This window comes from Centroberyx affinis, unplaced genomic scaffold (assembly GCF_046629955.1).
Source record: "Centroberyx affinis isolate AG114_WGS23_722 - 3 ecotype Tasmania unplaced genomic scaffold, CSIRO-AGI_Caff_v1 ptg005392l_1, whole genome shotgun sequence".
Taxonomy (NCBI): Eukaryota; Metazoa; Chordata; class Actinopteri; order Beryciformes; family Berycidae; genus Centroberyx; species Centroberyx affinis.
The window spans coordinates 94145-121314 of record NW_027282697.1 but is presented as its reverse complement, the minus strand read 5'-3'; the positions used below and the strand labels follow the sequence as shown (position 1 = coordinate 121314).

General features: G+C 40.6%; 1 protein-coding gene across 1 annotated transcript in view; it reads right to left on the bottom strand.

Moving 5' to 3' along the window:
* The window catches only part of LOC139667261 (focadhesin-like), a gene marked incomplete at its 3' end in the record, with an annotated part of 33173 nt that extends 6445 nt beyond the window's left edge, over nt 1–26728 (bottom strand). The window contains exons 1-6 of the mRNA XM_071546711.1: nt 26692–26728; nt 21518–21589; nt 19384–19458; nt 17915–18069; nt 13799–13897; nt 481–582 (exon numbers count right to left, since the gene is read on the bottom strand). Of these exons, the coding sequence (XP_071402812.1) occupies nt 481–582; nt 13799–13897; nt 17915–18069; nt 19384–19458; nt 21518–21574 (488 nt within the window). The remainder of the gene's footprint in view (nt 1–480; nt 583–13798; nt 13898–17914; nt 18070–19383; nt 19459–21517; nt 21590–26691) is intronic.
* Nucleotides 26729–27170: the final 442 nt, after the last annotated feature.

The window sequence follows — 27170 nt, the reverse complement described above, 5'->3', positions numbered from 1 at the left end:
TTTACTGTCCCATGATGGTCTAAATGCTGTTTCAGAGGCTTTTCCACCCTGTCAAGAATAAAATTCTGGGGCAAACACTGAAAACCTAGACAAAATTATAGATAATGCACAAAATATTAACACAAAATACTGGCTATCAGTGGCTTCGATCCAAAAATATCGGTATCAGCATTCAAAAAATCTATATCGGTCGAACCCTAGTTAACACTAAAAGTAGTCCTCAAACTTTAGCCTTGTAAACAAAAATGATCTATATTCTGTGCTGCATGTGCCATGGTGCGTTTATGCACCATGTACTGCATGTATTTGCCATTACCGCACTACGGCTGACGGTGGCCTGATGAGTTATTTGGGACGGGGTGTTCTTCCCAGATGGCTTTGAAATGCATGCAGTGAAGGAGGGAGCGATTTTATGGCGGGTTCAAGGTCTCTGCTGTGGGCATCGTTATGGAAAGAGGGGGGGCGAGGGGGGAACCTTGCCTGTCAGCAGCTTGCTGGATGAAGTCATCAATCTCCAGCAGCAGAGCCGGCCAGCAGTCCGCCCGGTTCTCCAGGGCCGTGATGTATGGGTGGGGGCTGCTCCTGCGACACAACAGGACGGAGCAAAGGCCATGTTCACACTGCAGCTGAAAGCCTTCCAATTCTGATGTTATTCCTATGCACACATGTGACACATATCTGATGTTTTCTAATCAGTGTGAGCAGCAAAAAGCTGCATGGAGTCACATTTTGTATTTTTGTGGTACAAAATTGGATCCCGAGACATGTGACCTACCAGCATTCTTTATTGGAAAGGTCAATGGTATCAGATCTGAGATGATACCTCCCCTCTCTTGTATGGACTCATGCCTACCTCGGCTTAATACTAACTTGCTTTGTCAGTTTTCACTGATTTCCTTGCAGGATGTAACTGATATTGTGTCACACCTTCACATCGTCTTCCAGTCCTCTGGATATCACAGTCATGGGTGCTGTTGTTCTCAGTTTACTGACTTTTGTGAATGAATCCCTTATTTCTGGTCATGGCCCTATTTCAAGCTGGCTTGTGTCCAAATTGCCATTTGAAAATTGCATTTCCAAATTGCCATTTGTTTCCAAAATACTGCAAAAGGCGGTCTCTAAGCAACACTTACAGGCAGTGGAGAGACAATATTTACAATATTGTGAAAAAATTCTGTGAGGCTGCCATCAGCAGCAGTGTATAGAAAGTTGCAAATTACATTTTATTGCATGCCGATTCTGGTGAATGCTCTATTTTGGTGCTGCTGCATCTTTATGCAGCCTTTAATACAACTGATCATGGCATTTTGATAAACACGGTTATGTGTATAACAGAAAATTTTCAATGTCTATCGGCGAAAATGTTTCATCCTTTTCTTTGATTACATGTGGTGTGCCTCAGGGATCCATTCTTGGACCTATATTGTTCTCACGCTATATGCTAACCTTGGATCACATAATACGTCAATTTAACATCTGCTTTCATTGTTATGCTGATGACACACAACTGTATCTTTCTGTTCAATGTAATTATTTCCATATGGCCATTTTAAATACAGTATCTTGTGGCAATTACTGATTGGACGCCTCTGACAAAATTGAAGCTGTTATCGGCCCTGAAAATATTTCTAGGGAAATCCAGCAATTAAATGATCTATTGGCATCCGATGTTAAGTCTACCTTTAAGAATTTAGGTTTAGTTTTTGATCGACCTTTTCGAGCAAGATACAGAAAAGCTAGTTCAATCATGCTTTTCCAAACAGCATTACCCTAGATATCCGATTTCTGACAAGAACTTAAGACCCATTTTTATTATCTCGTCTTTGATTGTCTCTGATGTCTTATTTTATGTACTGAGTTCCATGTTTTACTATTTTACCATATTTTATTCTAGTGTTTTGTGTGTTTTTTAATTTTCTAGTATTCCAATGTGAACCACAGATTAGAAAGTTGCTATATAAATAAAGTTTTACTTATTTACTTACACTTAGATAGATACACTTAGTATCACTTACACTTGTATTTGAACGCTCAAATTGGAATTTGGCTGGGTTAAGTAAATCTAACGTCAATTGTCATAATTTTGGTGACATGGCAGCTCGCCAGATCCAACATTAGCATGAAGGACAATGAGACACGATGAGAAACAGCACTGGAAAGAAAGTGAAATAGGTGACTTTGGCATCCTCAATTTAGTCAAAAGTCAAAGGCACATGCCATAACCAAAATGTGTTTGAAACAAGCTGGAGAGCTGTAGGTACAAAAACAGATTTGACATCTTTTGTTATTGTTACTTTGTGCACACGTGTCGACACTGTCGTCTGTTCATATGGGGATTAGGTATGGGATACATCCTAGAATAGATATGATTATCCAAAAAAAATCAGGTGATCGTAGACAATACATAATAAATACATAATAAAGCAGAATAGAACATTTACAATTTTACACTTTCAGGTGTCAGGCAATTGGATAACACATAAAATAAACATTAGGTTTATGCAAGAAAACAAGCAAAGTCAGTATTAATTTCAGAGCCTATACAGAGCCGATTTCAGAACCAATACAGTCTTAAAACTATCATGTACAAAGTCTAAAGTTAATCAAATTGCCATTTTATAACACAATCAAGCATTTACTGGATTAGATAAGGTCTAGAATAGATTGTGCTTTTTTGTGCCCCACTGAAAATGCCAATTTGCATAAGCAGACATAGGGAAGATTCAAATAAAGTCCAAGCAAGACTGACAAACTGAAGAGGCTGCCAAAGTGGCATCTCCCACTGCCTCCTCCCCAGCCAGAGGCAGGAGGAGGTACATTTCTTAAAATCAATCAGAATCATCTGTGGATCCCAAGAGAATTTTGTTGTACTATTTGCAAAACAAATTCATCAACCCACCCTGTTCTTGTACAGTATGTTATTATCACATAAATAAAACTGGATTTTGGTTTGTTTTCAGGATTTAATTGTCACCACCCTCACTGTAACTCTCCAACTCCTACTCTTCAATAGAGATGGTAATAGTAAAATCCGAGTCTAACAAGGGAACAGAAAACATGTGTTCTGTTCCACCACAAACAATGCAGTCATGCCTTTGGGCCAATCAAATAACAATGAAAATGGAAAACCCACTTTAATAATAAATGTATGTGCATGTACATAGTACGGAGTATATAGTATATGTGGTATAGATGTATCTTAGTTTCCTGGTGTTGATTAGGAGAAAGCCTAAGGGGAAAAACTGTCAAGACATTCAAAGTGATGGAAAATCCAATTTAGCACACACTGATGATCCTAAAGGCAAATAATTCATAGAGCAAGGATAGCTGAATATGTGAACTGAATTTCATGTCAATCAAACTTCTGCTGTGGGAGATAAGGCTTGTTAAACTTATTAATTTTGACCTGTAATTGAAGCAACACCCTTGGGCGAGATGCATCATTCCCCCAGGTTCTGGCAAAATCAGACCAGTAGTGTCTGAACCATCACTACAGTATCTATAATTATGAGATGAAGGAATAAACTAACAGATTACATTGCACACACTTTGGGGCAATCGGTGGCATTTTGTAATTGTCAGAACAGATGGGTGAGATGCATCATTCCCCCATGTTTTGCCAAAATCTGACCAATGGTGTCTGAGATATTGCACATGACGGACGGACAAGCGGACAGACAAATTAATAGATGTGTGATGCTGCACCCACCTTGATCAATCAGTGTAATTTTGTAAATGCTGGAACTCAGTGGTGAGATGCATCATTTCCTCAAGTTTTGCCAAAATCGGACCACTGGTGTATGAGATATTGTTTGTCACCAATCAACGAACGGACAAATAGATGAAGACCGATCCATTAACTGTGATTTCATCGTCTGGTATAAAAAATCATGGGAACGTGAAGAAGAAGAACTGGTGCATGTGTCTGCACATAAAAAAAACCCACGTAGGTTTGTTATGGGATTACAGCATAAACAGTACATGAATTCAAGAACTGTAATCAACAATGGTACAAATCATTAAGAAAGCAATAAAAATGCTGTTAGTAAGATCAAGCAACATTTTCCCTTTAATGTAGATTACGTCTTACTGTCACTTTTTTCTAAGACTGTTGTACGGAGTGTTCTGACTTTGCACTTTTGGTTCTATGTGTAGTCAAGATCAGCTCAAATTACAGAGAGCAGTCTCTCAGGCCAGCAGGCGCACTGGTGTCAGTCAAAAATCAGTAATTAGACTCCACTCTAAGCTGATGTGCAATAAAATCTGACAAATCATGGGTCACCCCCTTTCATGGTTGCCTGTGTAGGTACAGCAGGAGAGGGAGTAGATGTCTGCTCCAGCATAAGATTCCATCTGAAGGTTTCTGCAGATCTTTTGTCCCAGCTGCAATTAGATTGTACAATGAAGTGGGAGTTGTGCCTGATATGTGGGTTTTTTGTGTCAACATGTCCCGTCATATAATGCGTTCGCTGTCATTTGTCTTTTAAAAGTATATGTGCTGTTTCTTGGAGCCAGTGCAACATGAATTTCTCCCTGGGATAATAAAGTTTAACTTCACTTAAAAATGCTTCAAAATATGTAAAAACGGGGCGTCCTGGTGAGTCAGTGGTCTAACATCCTGGGTTCCAGACCAGAAACTTTGTCGCATGTCATCCCCCCCTCTCTCCCGACCTTTCCTGTCTCTCTTCACTACTGTGTATCTAATAGGCAGAAGGCAAAAATGCCCAAAAAATCATCTTAAAAATACAAAAAAATCTGTAAAAACTAGGATCTGGGAAACGTGGAAATGGAAAAATGAAACAGAATTTGGGGAAAATTCAAATGTATTTTATTGGGCCCTATACAATGGGATAGATTTGTGAAAGAAAACACTACACACCATTACAACAGGATATAATTTCATTTTAATCACAAATAAGTGATGCTTATGATATGGCAGTAACTTGTGAGGTGTAATGAAATTAGTCTTAGGATTCTCACTTATTATACTACTACCGTAAAGAGCAGGCCTATTGCTTTGTATGCGTAGGTACTAAATAGGCTATAGGGTGGTGTTTTAGTTCACATTTTTTGATTCTGCTTGATATTTGCACAGATACCCAACAAAATATGTTGTACTTTATTAAAGTCTCCCAGTGGGGATAGATCAAAAGCATAATTTCATATCTATTAACTTTTAATGTCTTGCGAGAAGATTTTTTTTCCGTTCAGAGGAAGATTTTTACAGAATCAAACACCTCTCCAATTACTGAAGTTGATATCACACACACACACAAAATGCCTCTGTTGTCTGTAATAGGCTTCACATACAGGCAGGGACTCAAGATTAAATAGATCTATTAAAAGTTTGAGAAATTGGTTCAAAACAGGGAAAAATGACTTTTAGGCATCCATGAATATATTTAAGATTTCTAGATACAGAGATTAAGGCTAGAAGACTTCGCACATTGCATTGTGTTTAGCCGTCATTTACCGAACGTTTGTGCCCGTGAACAATGGCATTGAATGGAATTTGAATATGCAGCCCATCCATTCCAAACAAAACAATGGGGTCAAATCCAAGGTGAAGTCTGTGTATTGTTGAGATTCCAGCCCACAGACAGGGCAGAGGTTAAGACAACAGGGTTGGTGAGTTGGGGGGGGGGGGGGGGTGGGCAGACAACGCAGTCAGGTCCACTAAAGTTAAACCAGTGCTTTACATCAATCATCACATAACTAAGTGTAGGAAGGAAGTTAAATGACTGAGCACGCCTGTGCCTGCGACAGCCCGCGGCATGGGCCAGACATCGGGGGTAGACAAAGGCTTGTCCCCGAGTTTCCCCCCTCCTCCTCCTCCTTCTTCTTCCCACTCCTCACATGGTGTAATCTGTCTGACCATCTCTCTCACCCCCCTCCTCAGGTTCCCCGCGGCCGTCTCCGAGCCCTCTGCCTCAATGCGGCTGCCATCCATCAGCCTCTCACGCCATTACCCACTTTTCAGCCGCCAGACAATGGAGGAAGGCAGGAAGCGAAGGGAACGACCTTCCTTCCCTGTCGTTCAACTGCAAGTTCACCGCTGAATCGGAGCGCCCGGGCTGAAAGGAGGGGGTCAGGTAGAGCCTCTGTCTGCTGGAACACCCGCCTGCCTGGGGATGTGTACAGGTTACACCGACTTCTGAAGTGAAGTCTGGCTTGAGACACAGTGGCAGCGGGGCCCTCACTGGGGAGTAGTGTTGTCAAGATGCCAGAATTTTGACTTTGATACCAATACTGAGTAGGGATGGGATGCACAGAAATTTCAGCCTTCTATCGGTATCAGACGAAATAAGCAATCAGTGATCGGCCAATAGCATAAAAACAGAAAATAATGAGCGATAATTTATTTATTTATTTATTTATTATTTACCAATAGTGCTGGGTTTTGGTGTTTACGTGATTTTGTCATGTCATGTGCTGTGCATCTCTAGTTCCACCTGAGTATGATTGCCAAGCTAAAATTTCAGCGGTATGGAGCTATTTAGGGCTGGGCGATATGGTTGAAATCAATATCATGATAATCATAAAGATTTTTCTCGATATCAATATATATCACGATATGGTTCATGTATGCAAAATCACAGTAAATAATCAAATGAATGTTCATCTCATTGAACGGAATGGTAATGTTAAGTGTGGTGTCAAACAAAACTGAAATTTTCAAATAACATTCCTACCATACCTCAATTTATCAGAGTTTTTAAGTCAAATTTGCTTGTCATCAGCAGAAATGTGTGTCACGATATCAAAATATCTTCATATCATCACACTGAAAGACGATAAACGATAATATTGAATTATCGCACAGCCCTAGAGCTATTTCACGGTTTCTGATGCCGACAGCAATTTGTAAAGCTTGTTCTGCTGAAACATCAAGAGGGGCTACAACAGCAAGGAACTACTCCACCGCAAACCTAATTTACCATCTGAAAGCACCAAAACAACCTCAAGTAAGAAGAAAAAACGTCCTGCTCCCAACAGACTCATCTGTGGCAGCAGTCTTTGAGAATGCAAAGAAATGTGGTTGCGACAGTGCCAAAGCCAAAGGCATCACTGAAAGAAATCTTCATCGACTTGGATGACCGACCATTTTCTGTGGTGGAAGACGTCAGGTTTCGTAAGTTTCTAAAACACACTGAGCACCAGTACACAGTACCTAGTAGATGATATTTCGCAGATGTGTCTACCAGAAATATATAATGTTGTTGCACATCACATTCATGAGCTCCTGGCTACAGACATCCCAGCTCTCAGTGTTGCAACGGACATTTGGAGCTCCGATCAGTGGATTGACAAAGAAGAAGAAGATTCTGCTTCATGCAAGAGTTTAGAGGGTCACATACAGGCAGTGGTGGAAGAAGTACTCTGATCCTTTACTTAAGTAAAAGTACCAATACAGCAATGTAAAAATACTCCATTACAAGTAAAAGTCCTGCATGAAAAATCCTATTTAAGTAAAAGTACATAAATATTAGCTGCAAAATGTAGTTAAAGTATTAAAGTACAAGTAGTGGTTTGGTCCCTCTGACTGATATTTTATTATATATGACATCATTAGATTATTAATACTGAAGCATCAGTGTGTAAGCAGCATGTTACTGTTGTAGCTGCTGGAGGTGGAGCTAGTTTGAACTACTTTATATACAGTTAGCTAGTTTAGTCCAGTGGTTCCTAACCTAGGGGTCGGGCCCCTCCAAAAGGTCACCGGATAAATCTGAGGGGTCGTGAGATGATTAATGGGAGAGGAAAGAAAAAAAAACAAAGTTCTGATACACAAATCTGTTTTCAGTTTTTGGACTATTTCTCTAATCTTTGATTTTTGCTGAAATATTGGATCATTTGAACATTTATTGAAATGAAACCATGTGAGGTTTAGAGGGAAAAATCACTATTTGGTGGAGCTGTTAACAACTCATGGACATCTGAAATGTGACCCAACTACACACTGCTTTTTGTAAGATGTCAAAAGCCAAAAAGGTTGGAAACCACTGGTTTCATCTTTAACAATGTGTTGTATTTTAAAAGCTTGTTATATTATCCATTGTGTCAAATCTCCATCTGAAAAGTAACTAAAGCTGTCAAATAAATGTAGTGGAGTAGAAAGTACAATATTTCCCTCTGAAATGTAGTGGAGTGGAAGTATAAAGTAGCATCAAATGGAAATACTCAGGTAAAGTACAAGTATCTCAAAATTGTACTTAAGTATAGTACGTGAGTAAATGTACTTAGTTACTTTCCACCACTGCATACAGCAGCAGCCATTTCTAAGGCTTTCACCAGCATGTTTGAAACAAGGGACATTGATAAATCAAAAATGCATACGGTAGTGAGGGACAACGCAAGACGCATGGCAAAGGATGAGGACAGAGATCTAGAGCCTATTCGCGCTTACAAACTTTGCAAATACAGATGGGAACGCCACCAAAAAGACTCCAGCAAGATGTGACAACGAGGTGGAATGGTACCTATTAAGTGCTGGAGAGCCTCTCTTGGAGTAAAAGCGATCCCTGGCTGCACATGTAGCAGATTATGGCCTGCCCGCAACTTTCAGCGCGTACCAGTGAATGTTAGTTGAGAACAGCCTCTCTGTTCTCTCCCCCTTGGAGCAGATAACATGGAGATAAGCTTGTCTAATGCAATTGTTGCGGACATTATACCTGTGGTAGGGGCCCTAAAGTGTCTGTTAAACAAGGAGGCTGAAAGAGATCAAGGAGTGGAAACAGCCAAAAGCACCCTCTCAGAGGCTGTTAGTACGTTTTAGTCAGGCAGACTCAGAACCCTTGTGCTGTATCGCGGCTGTGCTTGATCCGCGATACAAGGATCATCACACTGATATTGGGAAAAGCAGCACATGCGCAAAATGATCCAGGCACGGTGGGATTTGATGGAAATGCCGGCCGATGATAGAGATGGGAGCGCTCAGCACTGAGGTACCCTTCGGCAAAAGAGGGCTTGAACAGAGGAGACGCGCACACTTTCTCTGAGTGATATGCTTGACAAGATTCTCCAAGAGAGCGACCCACACTGCCTGGCAGGTGACAAGCGCAACCTTTCCGCAATTAGATGGGTATCTCGCAGAAATCCCCATCCCCAAAGACAATAGCCCTCCAGAGGTACAGAGGTACCTTCAGAGAAACTTTTGTTTCCAAAGCAGAGTACCCACTGAGCAATTTTATGTTGATTAGATGTTTAAAACACGTCTAAATGGCCATAGCCGTCTAGGCTAAATTAAGTTTAAATGGGGTTGAAAAGTGAAAGTTTATTAGATGTCTATACATAGACAATATTATCCTGGACTATATGAGAGCTACGCATAGACGCAATGTTGAAATTACTTCTTGTGCTCAGATAATTATCTTGTGGGCTAGTCTACAGGACTTCTCTGGTGCATATTTTTGGTATTTACAGATATTTATTCATTGTAATAAAGTATTTACTGCTTGGTCTAAAATAGGTCTATACATAGCCGTAATGATCCTGGGCTATATGAGAGCTAAAGCATAGACGCAACGTTGAAATCACGTCTTTTGCTCAGTGGGTATGCTACTTTTCCAAAAGAAGTACATTTACGCATGCCGAGAACATAGGCATGTAACCAAAATGGCAATTATTCCACTGACTGTAAGTGTCATACTGTAACTTGTTCACCCTAGCCTAAACTACATTAAAGAGTAACTAAACCCCAAACCCAAATCTTTGGTGAAGCCTGACACCTAATGGTAAAAAGTAGGGTACTGAACTGGCCTTCTCCTATTGGCTGGTCTTTGTGCCGGGTGATGTCACCACCTGTTGTACTCTATAGAGGGTGACATTACAGGGCACAGAGACCAGCCAATAGCAGATGACCAGTTCAGTACCCTACATTTCACCATTAGGTGTCAGGCTTCACCACAGATTTAAGTGGGGTTTAGTTACTCTTTACGCATGCTGACATAATTTGCTTAAGATTGATAAAAAGAAGTAGGCTAAAGAATGATTAGTTTGTGCTTAAAGAAAGTGCCTAAGTTTAATTTATCCATGCACTTTGATAAATGTTGGCATTATATATATATTTATTTTTCAATACAGTTTTGTTTACGATATATTCAGGGAATATACTTGTTAACTTTAACAACTTGCCAAAACTTTCCAAAAGTTAGCAAATACCTATGTTTGTTAACATGACCCTGATCTGTGATGTGCTGAAAATAAGTCCGGACATATAAGTCTGTACATATACTGTAACTCTGCAATATATTGAAACTTGGTCACAGTTCAAGAAATGCAACTTGTATACATATCCTAGCAATGCCTGGAATTGAATGGGATCTATGGGGTACTCTGTTCTGTCGTCTTTTATATTACTGAAAAGATCCAATATGACTGAATATTAAGTCGTATCTCTGAATAATTTCTGGTTCTTGCAGTTCAGGGAAAGAAATTCTCAGAAAGATAGAAAATCTGCTTCAAATTCGCTGGCGATGATGTTCTGTATCTTGCATAAATAAATATCTTGCAGCTGCCGTGGTAAAAATCTATGTGACCCAGTGGCCTTTTTACGGGTCTCACCCAAGTGCGTAATTTCACCTTTTGAAAGATTTTGCTTGCGCTACTTTTCCTGCAGGAGCCCATACTGCAAGATGTTTTGTGGATTGGTCGCTAAGCCAAATTTACATGACCAAGCCCCAAAGTCATATAATTTATGCAATAATTATTAGGGCTGAACAATTAATCGAAATTTTATCGAAATCACAATATGGCCTACTGCAATTTTCAAATCGCAGAAGGCACAATATTTGTTAAAGGTGAAATGTGTCAAAATACCATTTTAAAGTAAATATTGTGGTGCTGCAGAGATGTCCTGGCCTACACATCATATTCTACAGACTTAAGAAAACATCTTTGTTTGGTACAGATCCCCGCAAAAATCACACCATAATCATTTTAATATGTTTTTCAATGAAAATGAGAATAATGATGTAAAAATGATCATTCCCTCAAATATCGCAAATCATATCACAATTGCTATATCAGTCAAAATAATCGCAATTAGATATTTTTTCAAAATCATTCAGCCCTAATCACTATTGTCTTATATCAATCCGCGATACAGCAGCAAACACAACATAATTTACCTGGGCGGTCCGGTCGAATACAATCAATATGTGGGAAACCCTACAGGGGATGGACAGGACGGACTACAATACCAGAGACGGACTAACGTCCCGTGAGAAATGAGCCGGTCTGCCGGACCGAGGCCTGAACCTTCCCTGATCCCGCTGGGCGCTTAAGTTGCTTAGTGTCTCGGTGGCAGATTGCACGGGGCAGCGGTGGGCAGACGGTCAACAATGGGCACCAGTGTGCATCCTCCATTAATCCCGCAGCATTTACAGTTGCCCGGCAGTGCCAGGCGCGCCGACCAATGGCTGGCCGGTCCGCCCGGCCAACGGCGCCACCCCGCTGCCCCCGACACATTCATCTTCCCACCGGGGAGGTTCAGGCCGCCAGACAGACACAGACAGCAGAGACACTAGACGGCGATGAAGACAGAAAGAGAAAGAAAAGGACAACGGGAAGGAAGAGCAGACCGCAGGAGAGAAAGAAAGAGGGGGATAGAGACGTGGAGAGAGAAAGGGTAAGAGTGAATAAAGGAGGAGGAGGAGGAGGAGGAAGGGGATCAGAGATAGAGAGAGAGAGGCGAGGAGAGCAGGAGGGAGGAAGGGAAACATGAGGGAAGAAGGAGAAGGGGAAAAGGGAAAGAGAAAAGACACAGCAGCTCAGTCTTTTTATCCCCCGCTGTAACTGATTAAGGAGGCCCCAGGATCTTGGCAGAGGTGCACATCAAAGCCTGGGGGTGGGGGGAGGCTCTCTCCAGGCTCCTCCAAAAGCACAGGACTACAGTATATAAGCCTTGAGCTATCACACACGAGTAGGACTGACTTGCATCAGAAAGGATTCCCCTGCCCTGACTAGCAACTACATTGTTTGCATTATCAAATCGTGGCTGTTCTCTGCGGCATTGAAAATGACATCAGCAACAAAAGTTTACAATGGAACGTCTGTTTTTATTCATTTCAAAATAAGAACAAGGTGTCTCCAAGTTTCATCAAGTTACACTGAAGAATTTTAAGACCTTTTTGGTGCCAGTTAAAATGAAATGTGAGACAATTTTGGAGGTTAAACTAGACTTTTTCAGACTTTATCCTGCAAAAACTGACAAAAACTACGGATGTAACTGTTGTTACAAAAGAAAATAATGACAGCTATTTTTGAACAATATGATTCATGACTCATTAAATTGTCATTAAATGATGTTCTTTGTCAAATAATAGAAACCTTGGCTACACTTGAGTTACCCAATGGAGATATCAGATGTCAAGTCATCCATCTAAAACATCAATGGTAAACTTCAGCCAGAAATGTGTCAGTCCCTCAGAATCAAAGAGCGAGGGCTTCTTTCTAGAGCCGCCGTATTGCACCAACATTCAACAAATCATAAACAAAGAAATCCACCGTAGAAGAGGTAGAGGTACCAATTTCTCCACCAACAGCAGCCTCAATAGACCAGAATGCAATGCGTTTTGAGTAAGGGGTGCGCCTCATTCGGAGAACTGTAGGAAATCACTGAAGTAGAAATAGACGACGCAGGGAAAGTGGATACACTAAAAAGGTAAATTACAACACTTCATCACAAAACAACTCCTGGAATGCATTGAACGTCACAGACTGATGATATCTTACAGTGTAAGAGTATTCGAGGGTGGATATTACTTTAAGGCAGTCATCACAAGCACTCATGCAGTGTTACACATATTCCATCTCTGCCTCCTTTTATGCAGTGATGGATGATGCCTTTAAAGCAAGCAATGTGTCTGCAAGTTGTTTTTCATGCTCAGGCGTGCACTGAGAGACTGAAGTCTGGAAACGACACATACGAAAGATATAAACTGTATAGAAAGTTGTTTGTGGCTTTTATTATATGGCCTGTAGATTCATAAATGTTAAAAATGAGATATTAACTCAATATACCTGATGTAGTCAGGTTTATTTTTGGAACTATTCCAGGTGAGCAATAACGTATTAATCTACTGCGCAGTGATGTGATTTTAAGCTGTACACAAGTTTCCCATCACCCACTACATCCACCCCCTATGGAAACAGAGAAAGTAGTGCCTGCTAGTTCAAAACAGTATGTTTGTATCATATTTTGTGTAAATTTCCTACACAAAACTGACAGACTTAGCAACATAAACTTTGAATTACTGACCATTTAGCTTTAGAGCTGCTACAAATTCATTTTCTAGCTTTTAAGGTAATGCTATTAGCCTACTATCATTCAACATAGTGTATGCTAAAGTGTTAGCATGGAGCCTTCTATCACTCATCATAGTGTATGCTAAAGTGTTAGCATGGAGCTACTATCACTCAACATAGTGTATGCTAAAGTGTTAGCATGGAGCCTTCTATCACTCATCATAGTGTATGCTAAAGTGTTAGCATGGAGCCTTCTATCACTCAACATAGTGTATGCTAAAGTGTTAGCATGGAGCCTACTATCCCTCAACATAGTGTATGCTAAAGTGTTAGCATGGAGCCTACTATCACTCAACATAGTGTATGCTAAAGTGTTAGCATGGAGCTACTATCACTCAACATAGTGTATGCTAAAATGTTACTCCAATGGAACAATCACCAAAAACCTTGGTGTATTCCTTTGAATAAATAAAAAAAAATCCCAGCATCTTCACACAGCAGACATTACACAGAAATATTATAAGCAAAGGCATATATAAAAAGGACTGACCTGATGGAGTAAGGACAGGTGAAGGGTGTTCCTTTGTCCCGCTGGTCTGCCTGCATCTGAAGCAGCCTTCCAATGACCTTCATCAGCCCCTGAACATTTCTGTTCACAGTTGAAGTAAGAAAAGACATAAAAAAGGCCATCATAATTCAAGAAAAATTCACTGGAAAATGCTGTTGTTGATGATTTTTTCTAACTGTACAAAAATGTTGTAAGGAGACTGTAAGGAGACATTTTTCTGTCAAGCAAGCAAACCATTTAAGAGACAGCTATGAAATAAAACCCTAAATTAGGGTTAGACTGATATATACAGTATATAGAAAATATTGGCCATTTATTAAAAATTGAATATGGTCCAGTCCACCTCTGATATGATATGGTTGCCTATAAGAAGCCCTTAACCTACATTGATTCTAATGAGACATTTTGATCAGATTCTATACAAGTATAGCCTGCATACATTAGTTTTCATTAGTAGTATTATTATGGGTTGAGTTTTAGTGTCCCATGGTCTTACTGCTGTTTCAGAAGCATTTCCACCCAGACAAGAATTCTGACTGAATACTTTTTTAAAGATGTTGAATATCAGCACAAAATATCGGCAGTAGCATAGCAGTAGCGACCGAAACTTTTGCAAACTTTCAGAAAACATGTCAAGAAAAATAAGAATAATTCATTTGCCATAGGAACTAACAAAAAATTTGCTTTAATTTCAAGAAGTATTTCAGACACGGACTCCACATTTGCACAGTGATACCAGACAAGACGTGCTGTACCATCTATTGCTGGCTGGAAAAGGTCACTTTGCTTTTAGGCGTCATACACCTGCTGTGATCGCCATTACATACGAAGAATTAATAGATCCAAGTCAGCAGAGGTGGCAAGGACAGCGCGGCGCTCTCTCATTAAAAGACTGGGGACACTCTTTATAAAACATTTTATTTTCCTACTTTGATGAGAAATGGTAGAAACGTTCACTTTCTCTGCGTGGAAGTATTCTCTCTACTTATCCAGTAAAAGGACGACAAGAGCATTAGACATCAAAGTGAATATCGTCATTTTTCTTACAATAGTGTGTTAACTGCAGTTTTGTGAAAGCTTCATGTTGTGCCTAAAGACTGTTAGCTGTTAGCTGTTCTGAAATCACTGTTAATCAATTATTCATTTAAAGGCCTAATGTAACCCAGAGTCTTCCCTTCCATTACCTGGGTGGGTCACCTCACTTTAAAGAGCTGCTGACCCTATAATAATTTCATCAGTATGCCTTTCAATGGAACGTTTAAGTGTTTCATGATGGTCTAAATGCTGTTTCAGAGGCTTTTCCACCCTGACAAGAATACAATTCTGGGGGAAAAACACTGCAAATGTAATCTGGCCTGAAAATGGTCGAATTTTATCGGCTATCTGTGACTTCAGTCTAAAAATATCAGAACATCAAAATCCTATATCGGTCAAACCCTAGTCTGAGCCATACATACTGTAACTGTTATACACCAGGAAAACGGGAAAGGAATGACATACAACAGAAACAGCAAAGTTACTTCCCTGTCGTAAATTTAAAACAGTTTGCAGAAGTCTTTACAGCGGTTCATCTCGTCTTTCATATCATCCCTGTTCCCCAAGACGGTTCCGTTTTATGGGGATACGTTGACATTATGAATTATGGCTGGTTATTTTTCTTTATCGGGCACTTTTCACATTGTGGGAAGGTTTCTACATTGGTCCTTCAGTTCCCTTGCAGCACCTTTCCCACCAGCACCTGCCCTTTCGATCCTTTCAAATTCTATTCTATGACATGGTGGTGCTGAGGCTTCCTTATGGCCACTGAAGGACGCTCCTACTGATGCATTTGGGATTGATCGACCAGAAAAAACGGTGTGTAAATTCACAAGATGGTGCACCATTAGGAATGATGTCACACCCATGCATAGCTCCCATGCACAGCTCCACTGAACAATAGAACTGTGGTAACACTCTGGATGTTTCACTGGGCATATGAGTAAATTCTTTGGTTAGTTAGAACTGACACTATCGTGCGGTCATTATCTCATTTGAACGTAGAAGCATTTTACAGTATGTCAACAAAAGCACTTATAGTCTTATCTATTAACAATACAGTGTCTCCTTGAGGACATCATAGCATCTTGACCAGCTAGTTGGTCTCTTTCAAGATTCAAGTTTCAACTTTAGTTGTCCCAAAAGTGGTCAATTGCTTTGGCAGAAAGGTACAAGAAGGACTCAAAACATAAAAGATCAAAATCAATCATCTCCCTCCTGCTTATTCCCGAGTTCAAAGAGTACCATGGCTGCTGGAATGAACAACTGTTTGTACCTCTTTGTTAATACACACAAGTTTAGAAGGAACGGTCCAAGACATGCCTGGATCACTGGCCCCAATACAAAGCCTTGGGTTGGTGTGGAGACAAATTTGCAATACCTCAACAGGCAACATTAAACAACTGTAATGTAAAACTCTTACAAACCTGCACAGATGTTGCTGTTCAGATAACAGGTCCTAAATTTGCAAGTAATATTTTACTCCCATCTTTAACATTCTGTAATTCAAATTGTGTTACTGTCTATGCTTTGTTGTCACTGTCCCATGCAAATGAACAAAAACAAAAGCTACTGTATGGACATTTGCATGTTATACATTGAGCAGTGCTTGGTGTGCTTGTGCTTATGTGTCTATGATACTGATACTATGATACTGATATACATGGAGCCCATATTGGCCTTTTATTAGAAATTGGATATCAGCCAGTCAGTGACGTCTACCTCTGATATGATGGATATGATTAACTTTTACGTTTACTGTGGAATTGATCAGTACTATGCCGGTTGTCTATGAGAAGCCCTTAACCTGAATTGACATTTTGATCAGATTCCACAAAAGTATGCATGAATTCATTATTTGGGGTTCAAGTCCATAAGGCTGAGATCCTATTGTTTTTGTTAGGATTCTTCTTCTTTTTCTTCTGCCCATAAACGATCTGTACCTCAGAGACTGTAGGTCCTAGAGAAAACAAATTTGGTGAATATGTTTCAAATCTCCCCCGCTACTCAGGCAACAAAAATATACTGAATGGCCAGACGGTGGCCAATAACTCCTGAACCGTAAAGTGTAGAATCTGTTTTTTTTTCCTCTCAGATTCCTTGGCTCTCCCACAAAGTTGATCCAACCTCGACAAAATTTTGCGCACAGCATGTATGAACTTCCTAGATTATGGCGATTACCCAGAGTTTTGAAAATCCAAACCATCCTAAATGCATGATGCTAGCGCAACCAAACTTGAGATATAAATTTGGAAAAGTGTGACAGACCACATTTGGTGGTCACACACTCCATAGCGCCACCATCAGGTCAACCTTCTCCTACAAAGTTGACTCTACCCCCTCCCCCCCAAAGCATCTCTATGGCTCAAAGACCTCATGATGTTCTTAAACCTGGAGAAAATTAAGTACAACCTGAGGGAGTCATCTGGAAAATTTGAGTCTGTTTGGGGCCCAGGACAAATGAAGCACTCACCATTCATCAAATCATTTACAGTGTCATTGACTTAACCATTATTTTAAGAAGGAAGGGTTGGTTTTTGGTTGTGTTTTTTTTTTTTTTTATTGTATCCGTAGAAATTCTATGTGGGACCAGGGGTGGGGAAAAAAATGTAAAAAAAAAAATGTGTCCTTCATATTTCATTGTACCTGTTAGATGAATAAAAAAATTTATGAAGACTTAAAAAAAGTTGACTCACCCAAATTTTACATAGTATGACTGAGCTGCTTCATTATCTCTGTATCATCCTGACAAACAAAAGAAGTTGACAGCACAAACAAGAAGGGAGGGATTTCCTAAATACTAAATGCTAGACCAACCATCCAAACTACACATACCTGTTTGGGGGGGGGGGGGGGGGGGGGGCTCGTTTGTTTTGGTGCTAGAGGAACAGGATTTGGCGGCCACCACCAATATTTGTGCAAAAAAAACACATTTGCCTTTGGAACCACCTTTGACAACTATTGCCTGTCAAACCCCCCTGTCTACATGTCTGTATTTGTCAGTGCATGGGATAGGGAGGGTGACAGAGCAGGAACGAGGCGTACTAGGTGTATTTTCTGTACCTGGCGGAGGGCAGGAGGTTGAGGATGCTGTGGAGGACGTACTGCAGGTCTGCGTGGTCTTGATCCACCAGGAGAACCAGGGCGTCGCAGCAGGCGGATCGCACCGCGGCTCGGTCGCTGCAGCACTGCTCCCACAGAGCCTCCAACGCCGGGCCCTGGTGACAGCACCAACACAGTCAGGGAAGGGTGCTACACTGGACTTTTAAGATTTACCTTAGGGATAGGGTTGTTGTTGAGTACCAATGACCATTACTAGGCCAGGTGCTGAGATTCCTGGCCTCCAAAACTCACTTTCAGGCCTGCACTCTGCATCTTTCACAAAACTACAGTAGTTATAGAAGCAAAACATTATAATAGACGTTGACCAATTCAAGCCAAATGGCCTTTTCACCCGTGGTGCCTCGCCTTAAAACAAGCCGTTCCAGACAAACGTCTAGCAGTGGGGTAAAATTCCTGTCATAGTTTTTCCTCGGGGCTCCTTGATCTAAAAAATTGACTAAGACAGCAAATGGGATGTTTTATTAGTTCTCTACAGTTGGGCCCCACATCGCCATTTCTAAGCATGTACTGCATTGCATTATTGAAACAGTCAGTCAAACAGTCAGTACTATTTATTTTGATCACAATTATTAGTCCCACATATTGGTCTCAATGATTTGAGAGCAAAGTTATTTAACTGCAATTGTGGCTTCTTACATCAACATCTTGACCATTTTCAACTACGGTACATTTGTCACATGGCAAGGGGGAAACATGACAATATTCTATGAATATTAGTTGCGGAAACTGAAATCATGATGCGCAATTATACATGATCAATAGTGGTTTTGCAGTTGAACCACAAATCTGCCACCATGGAGGTCCATTGGAGAATAGGCTGTACGCAATAAATGGCTAAATATACCTGAAAGATACATGAAAGATTGTTGTGGTGTTGGTGTAGGTCAATTCAGCAATGTTATTAGTAAAAATGAATAATCCGGGGGTGCCCTGGTGGCTCACCGAGTAGGGTGCGTACCATTTGGCTCAGGCCTTCCCGCAGCGACCCGGGTTCGAATCCGACCCGTGGTCCTTTGCTGCATGTCCTCCCCTCGCTCTCTGTCCCATACCTTCCTGTCTCTCTCTCACTATATCTCTCAAATAAAGCATAAAATGCCAAAAAATAAATCTTTAAAAAAAAAAAATGAATAATCCGATATGGTAGGTGTGTTACCAAATTAAGAAACAGCACAGCAATTAAGCATGCCTATTCCATACTGTTAAGAGGGCTGAGTCGTAAGTTTAGAAATGCAATTAGCAGTTTTCAGCCATGCTGCCAAGAGCTGTGGACCTCCAATATGGCTTCTGGAAGACATGCTACATCACCTGAGAGCCCTACAAGACAGTTAATATCACATTAATTAGAGCCACGCAATGCTGTGCGGGAAATTAGATGAAGAAAACAGTGATACTGGAGACGAGGAACTCACCTGAGTGGAAGACTGGGTGATTCGCCCATTTTGCCCTTTTTCTTTTAGCACAGCAGCAACAAGACTTCTCACCGTCTGGAAACAAAAAGTTGGCCTAGATGTAAATTTTAGGTCAAAGCAATTCACCGGGTTTTGGGAGACTGTCCCATTGGTCAACTTAGCTGTTAAGTGATGAGAACATAGACACCAACATAAACCCCGTGTCCCCGGTAGATTGTTGGCTCCAGTGGTCCTTGCTAACATTTTAGCAGTACAGCAACAACAGTATGTTGAGTGATGGTAGGCCACGAGCATTATCTCACATGTCAGAAAATTAGATCTTGCAACAGCACTAAAGCTAATTGGTAAGTAATTTTAAATTACATGTGGTCTGGCAGTCTGGCAGTTTTGTGAAAGGAAACTGGGAAGTTTTACACAAAATGTCACAACTTTTTATTTCTAGGTCAGTCTACTTTTGATAATTCTAGTGTCCTACCATCCCTCAACATGGGCTAAAGTGTTAGCATGGAGCCTGCTATCACTCAACATAGTGTATGCTAAAGTGTTAGCATGGAGCCTGCTATCACTCAACATAGTGTATGCTAAAGTGTTAGCATGGAGCCTGCTATCACTCAACATAATGTATGCTAAAGTGTTAGCATGGAGCCTACTATCACTCAACATAGTGTATGCTAAAGTGTTAGCATGGAGCCTGCTATCACTCAACATAGTGTATGCTAAAGTGTTAGCATGGAGCCTGCTATCACTCAACATAGTGTATGCTAAATTCTAGCATGAAGCCTACTATCACTCAACATAGTGTATGCTAAAGTGTTAGCATGAAGCCTACTATCACTCAACATAGTGTATGCTAAAGTGTTAGCATGGAACCTACTATCACTCAACATAGTGTATGCTAAATTCTAGCATGAAGCCTACTATCACTCAACATAGTGTATGCTAAAGTGTTAGCATGAAGCCTACTATCACTCAACATAGTGTATGCTAAAGTGTTAGCATGGAGCCTACTATCACTCAACATAGTGTATGCTAAATTCTAGCATGGAGCCTACTATCACTCAACATAGTGTATGCTTAAGTGTTAGCATGAAACCTACTATCACTCAACATAGTGCAGGGGTCAGCAATTAGGTTCAACCATGGGCCAGTTTTTCATGATTTTTCATTGGGGGGCCGTTACGCAGGCCTATATGTTTTTTTTATTTATTTCTTTTAATTCATTTACGAATTAAATATATTAAATAGATTTATAACAGTGTTAAGGACTGTATCTGAGGGGAATAAATGGCATCAACACACCATGTCTGTTTGACTGCCAACCATTTGTGTTTGTGAAGAACAAATCTGTTATGGTTATATAGGCTAAAGCTGTGGAATTAAAACAGTTGTTAGAATTCACACATTAAACTTTAATTTCTGGAAGGTTTAATTTCAGCACCATGCACTGTTCAAATAGCAGCCTTAGTTTTATGGTGTGGGGGATAAATGTATAGCTGTAACAAGGTTATATTGCAATAATTGGGATTTACAGGAGCCTTGTGGTTATGTTATCTAGAGTAGATTTGTGAAAAAAATATGTAAAAGATTTGATGTGAACTATTATAGTCAAAACTTTCATCAGGGGGCCAAATATTTTTTCTGCAGGGCCGAATTTGGCCCACGGGCCGCTATTTGCCTACCACTGACATAGTGTATGCTAAAGTGTTAGCATGGAGCCTGCTATCACTCAACATAGTGTATGCTAAAGTGTTAGCATGGAGCCTGCTATCACTCAACAGAGTATATGCCAAAGCGTTAGCAGGGAGCCGACAATCTATCAGGGACACAAGGTTGATTTTTATGTTTATGCTTTTCATCACTTCATGGCTAAATTGAACAATTGGACAAACTCCCAAAAATGTGTTGTATTCGTTTGAAGGTGTGCCACTGACACATAGGCCCAGATTCAGTTAGTATAATGGGCTCAGTGGGCTATCTAGTATACAACAAACAGGGCTTGTACAGGGCTATGCAAGCGAGTTCTCATAGCCCCAATTTAGTAATGTGCTAATGAAATACAAAGCAGTCACATTGTAGGATCAGTATCACCAAGACTGAATCCCCCCCCCGAGATCAGTGGGTGTCAGCACTTCACCTGGGCTTGTATGACGGGGTTGGGGAAGTCAAATCGTGTCTTCAGACTCTCAGTCATCTCTGCCGGTCATGCCTGAGAGCAGAAGGAAAGACAGAGCTTAGAAGAAGCAATGGGGGTAAACAGCCTAAATATTAGAATTTCTGTTCTATCTTCTGTCTTACTTCCAACAACTTCAAGTCCTGTCAAACAAAACTATGAGAAGAAAACTGAACAAGTGGTGGAGACAACCTGGAACCCATCCAGAGACGGAGCTCAAGTGCTACACTGCTGTTTTACTGGAGTATATCGCATATCAGCAAGTGGGGAACTCGCCCTATGAAACAAAAGCTGAGCGATTGCAAACGCCGCAGCCACCTGTTGCTTCATAGCACTAATGGACCAGAAACATTCCCAGGAAAAAGCACTGCTTGGAGGTATTCGGGGGGACTTAACCCCCTTTGAAAGCTGACCCCCGCCATGTGTTCTCAAAACTCCTGGCCGGTAGCCACGACATAATTTTGCATTAAATTATTCACAAGTCACCACCACACCCCCCCCCCCGCCCCCCCCCCCCCCCCCCACTCCCAGCACAAACACACACAGGTTGCTAAACAGAGAAGTGGGCCCATCTCAGGTTGTCTCATTAGGCATGACAATATGCCATAAGGGCTGACCACCAGCTGTCTGGGTCCTGGGTCGGCCCACAGCTGGCCACCAGCCAGACCAGGTTGCTCTCCATAAATTAGGATTCGACTGATATGGGTTTTCGAAGGATGATACCGATATTTTCGGATGGAAGCTGCCGATATCCAATCCTTAAATTTGACCATTGTCGTGACAAAAATGTCCAAAAAAGTCCAAAAATCCAGTCCAGTCCAAGTATTCAGTGTTTCTCCGAGAATTTAATTCAGGGTTCCTAGACATTTTCAATTAACAAATTCCATACTTTTTCCAGACCTTGATTTGTTTTGAAGATTTACCCTGCCATTCATCTCACATATTGCAATATTTGTCCCTGTGAAGAACGATCTTCATCTATACAGTGATATGACCTAGTTAGCAGGGGCAAGATGTCTATCTGCGTAAATCATATTGAACACCAGATACACGGTTTCCATTTTAAAATTCCATATTTTTCCCAGACCCTATGTTCTTGACCGGATTTGATTTTGGTCTGTATTTGATATAATGCATGCTGACAGCGGCTGGATAATAAGAGCGTCCCTCTATCTGAACATTATTCTTCACATCAACAAAAACTGTGGACTCAAAGTGGCTCTACAACAACATAAAAGCTAGAATTATGTGTGTATCGGACCTGAACCGCAACATTTTCCATACTTTTCCAGACATTATTCCAAATTCTCAAACTATTCAAGACCTGGAAATGATCAAATTCATTTTTTAATACTTTTCCAGACTTTCCAGACCTGCGTAGGAACCCTGTTAATTCTTGTCGGGGTGGAAAAGCCTCTCAAACATCATTCAGACCATCATGGGAACTGAGACACTGAAAGCCATACTAATGAAATTCTTTTAGCTGGGTTATCAGCTCCTCGAGGCAGGGTGAGGCAGGTGTCATTACAGGTTTTTACACACTTTAACACCCCTGAAGCTGCTGAGTAAAACCCTCCCACACCACACTGGAATGACTTCTGCGGTCAGACATCTGATAAAAAAAAAAAAACAATAAAAACATATTCAGTAGCTGTTCAGGCGGAAACCTCTGTCATATCAGAGGTGGACCACACGGACTAGGCAATATCTGCAAACCCATATATCGGTCTAACCCTATTATAAACACAGGGAATATGAGAGACAATGTAACCCCCCCCTCCCCTCCCTCCCTAATACACAGAGACACCCAACCCGACCCCACCCCCTTGCTGTCATTTAACTGATAAGCCAGCCTGCTTTCCTATACTGTCCACCACCCGGGTCCTGCACGCTCAACGTTGGCTCTCTCATCTAATTGCTGTAGACCTGCATGGCCACATAAACAGGTAAGTCACCAACACTGGCCACAATACAGCTGTAAACTGACACAAAACTTTTTAAAGTGCCGATTCCATGTTGGAAGGTAATGCGGCTATTTACAAAAGTGGTGATCTGCAATGCCTGAATGTAACTCCATGGATCTATATCTAACATACTCAAGCTTGTGTTACTAAATGGTGGAGGTAGTAACTTCTTTTCCTGTGAATTCACAACTGAAAGCCAACATAAACACCGTTCTGTCACGTTTTTTACTGTAGGAAAATACAGTACATAGCTCATTCTCTAATTTAAAGATTGGCAATGGTCAGCTAAACCCTTCGAGTGGCTATATCCCAAACTATTCCAGTGGTTTCTGCAGCTTATTTACCTTACAGCCACAACAATGTAGGCTGGCCTGTACTGCTAGCTCTGCATTAGTGATAGAAGAGTGGGACAATGACTGGACATTGTTGAGCCAACAGTGCTTTAGAAATGACAGGATTGTGGCTTTACCGCACGGCACTCGCTATTGCAAACCGCATGTGCCAGACAGGCACACAGGTAGCTACTATAAAGGGCTTTCAGGTGATGTGACACGTCCTCTGGTGGCCATGTTGGAGGACCTTCACTCTTGGCAGCCATGGCTAAAATCACCAGATTGTATTTCTTAACTTATGATTTGGCTGTCTCAAGAGAGTTCAGTAGACATTAGGGCTGAACGATTTGAAAAAATATCTAATTGCGATTATTTTGACTGATATTGCAATTGCGATATGATTTGCGATATTAGAGGGAATGATAATTTTTAAATCATTATTCTCATTTTCATTGAAAAACGTATTAAATGATTACGGTGTGATTTTTGCGGGGATCTGTACCAAACATCATATTCTACAAGTCTGGAGAATATGATGTGTAGGCCAGGACATCTCTGCAGCACCACAATATTTCATTTAAAATGGTATTTTGACACATTTCACCTTTAACAAATATTGCGCCTCCTGCGATTTGAAAATTGCAGTAGGCCATATTGTGATTTCGATAAAATTTTGATTAATTGTTCAGCTCTAGTAGACATGGTTCATTTCTGTGCTGTTTTTGACTGGGAACTGATCATTTGTGTTTAGATAATATCAGCTTGTTAGCTAGCTAACCATCACTGTCTGATTTGCCCACTAATGTGACTTGGCTAGTAGCGGCTTGTAGTTACATGCTAACATTAACATTAGTTGCTTTGTAATTAGCCTGCTGGCTAGGGCTGGGTGATATGGTTGAAATCAATATCACGATAATCATAAGGATATTTCTCGATATCAATATATATCACGATATGGTTCATGTATGCAAAATCACGTTAAATAATCAAATTAATGTTCATCTCATTGAACCGAATGGTGATGTTAGGTGTGATGTCAAACAAAACAGAAATATTCAAATAATATTCCTACCATACCTCATTTTATCAGAGTTTTTAAGTAAAATTTGCTCATTTAGACAGCAGGAATGTGTGTCACGATATCAAAATATCTTCATATCATCATGATATGATTCCACTGAAAGACGATAAACGATAATATTGAATTATCGCCCAGCCCTACTGCTGGCTAGTTAGCTAACTGAATTGACCCACTCCCACACCACAACAATCTTTTTCAGGTATCTCTGTTTTTCTAGCTTGGCTGTTTTATGTTAAACATTATTTGCGCACAGCCAATTCTCCAATGGACCTGCATGAGAGCCAGACAGGCCTCTGTAAAGAGAATTGGTTGTGCAAAAAATAATGCCTAATCATACAGCAACCAGGAAGAAGAGGAGAAATATCTGGAAAAGTGTGGTGTAGATCTATTCAGTAACATTCCAAGTAAAAATTAATTGTCTGATAAAGTAGATTTGTTTCCAAATGTAGGTTACTGTGACAGTAAACTGTCTTGTTTATAAGTATAGAAATGCAATTAGCTGTTCTCAGCCATTGTTGCACAAGAGCTGAAGACCTCCAATATGGCTGCCTAAGGATGCTATGTCACCTGAAACCCTTCTACAGCAAAGCATAGAGAATAGCTCATCCACTTGTTGCACATGTTCAGTAGGCTAGCACTATGGGGGTATTATTGTTTCATGAATAAATAAACATGTGAACATGACACAAATAAATAAGATCCACAAATAAATAATATGAACATTAGCCTACACAAACAGACCACAACAAGACCAATGCAAAACCTTGGAGGAAATTTTGACCCGAAGTCCAGCATTTGCCCGACTGCGCATGACCAAAATTTGTAATAAATGTGTCACATGTACAAACTATGCAATCCCAGTAATTAGCCATGGTTCCTTAATACGGCCATGTCTATTAGGGCACTTACCCTATGAGAGAATGTTCATTTATATTATTATCATCAGCATTATTATTATTGTTGTTAACATTATTATTACAAAAATATAATGTGTTGCTAGTCGTGGTCTAGACTGTCACGCCAAACTCCACCCAATGATGTGGCAATTGAATGCCGTCTTGCTCATCGGTAACAGTAGGCTTCATACCTCATAAAACATCACTCAAGACGCTTTCTGGACCATTAGCAGCCACTCTTCAATTCGGCATTGATATAATTCATCAAGCAGCCCTTTCTTCCATAAAATGTGGGAATAACAGGCGAGCCAATTTTAAAGCTTTAAATGTTATGTGTGCCGCTAGGTGGATTATATGTATGCCGAATTAACGCGTGGGCTCTGTTGATTCAGAAACAAGCTTGAATGGTAGTTTGCGAAAGCCAGTCTTTCGCCCATAAGCAAAGTCGCATTAAATTGACAGATTTTTCAATGAAGTTCAGCGTCACCTTCTCTCTGTACAAGCGAGAACGCGCCTAGTCGTGGTCCTGATGCTGGGTACGTGTCACACAAACCAGTCACGTTAGCACTCTCTATCACGAACCATTGGGCAAATACTGCAGGTTATGTAACTACTGCCAAATGAGCCAGTTAGGGTGACTAATAATAAAATAACTCGCAGTGCAACAAACACAAGCTAGCAAAGTAATATAGCTAAACCAGCTAACGGCTACACTGGAGTTGTCAACACAAGGTGAGCCAGCCAGGCTTCCATTCGCGCCAGAGAGAGGTACGGTGCTGTCCATGTCACTTAGCTGCATAACTTAACAGACTGTCCTTTAAATCTACATTAAAAGCCTGTTCGTGTAGTTCAGTGCTAACTTTACCTCTCAAATCCAAGCGCCTGCAGAAGTTGTTCAAAACACATGGAACTACGGCGTGCAGCGAGGACCAAAAGAGAAGGAAACGAAAAACGCTCTGTAGTACGCCACTAACGTTTAGCTGTAGCACCTCAACTTGGTATTGACTTTTCCTAGTAACAGATTAGAGATACTACATACCAAACTATTAACATGCAGCTACTATGTCACTATTTATACCACAAATCATATAGTAATACCATAAGGGATAAAATAATACTATGGAATACAATAAGGTCACTATGAAATCACTATTGATATTGATATGACTGATTGACATGGTATAGTAATATCACTGGATATGAAAAGTACCATAAAGTATAAGGTCACAGTAAAAGCATATTCCCTACTAGAATTATTATAGAGTTTTATCATTGGATAGCTATTGTAGCCTGACTTCCATTCACACCAGCTTCATTAACCTTTAAAGCAGTGAGAAGAAATCA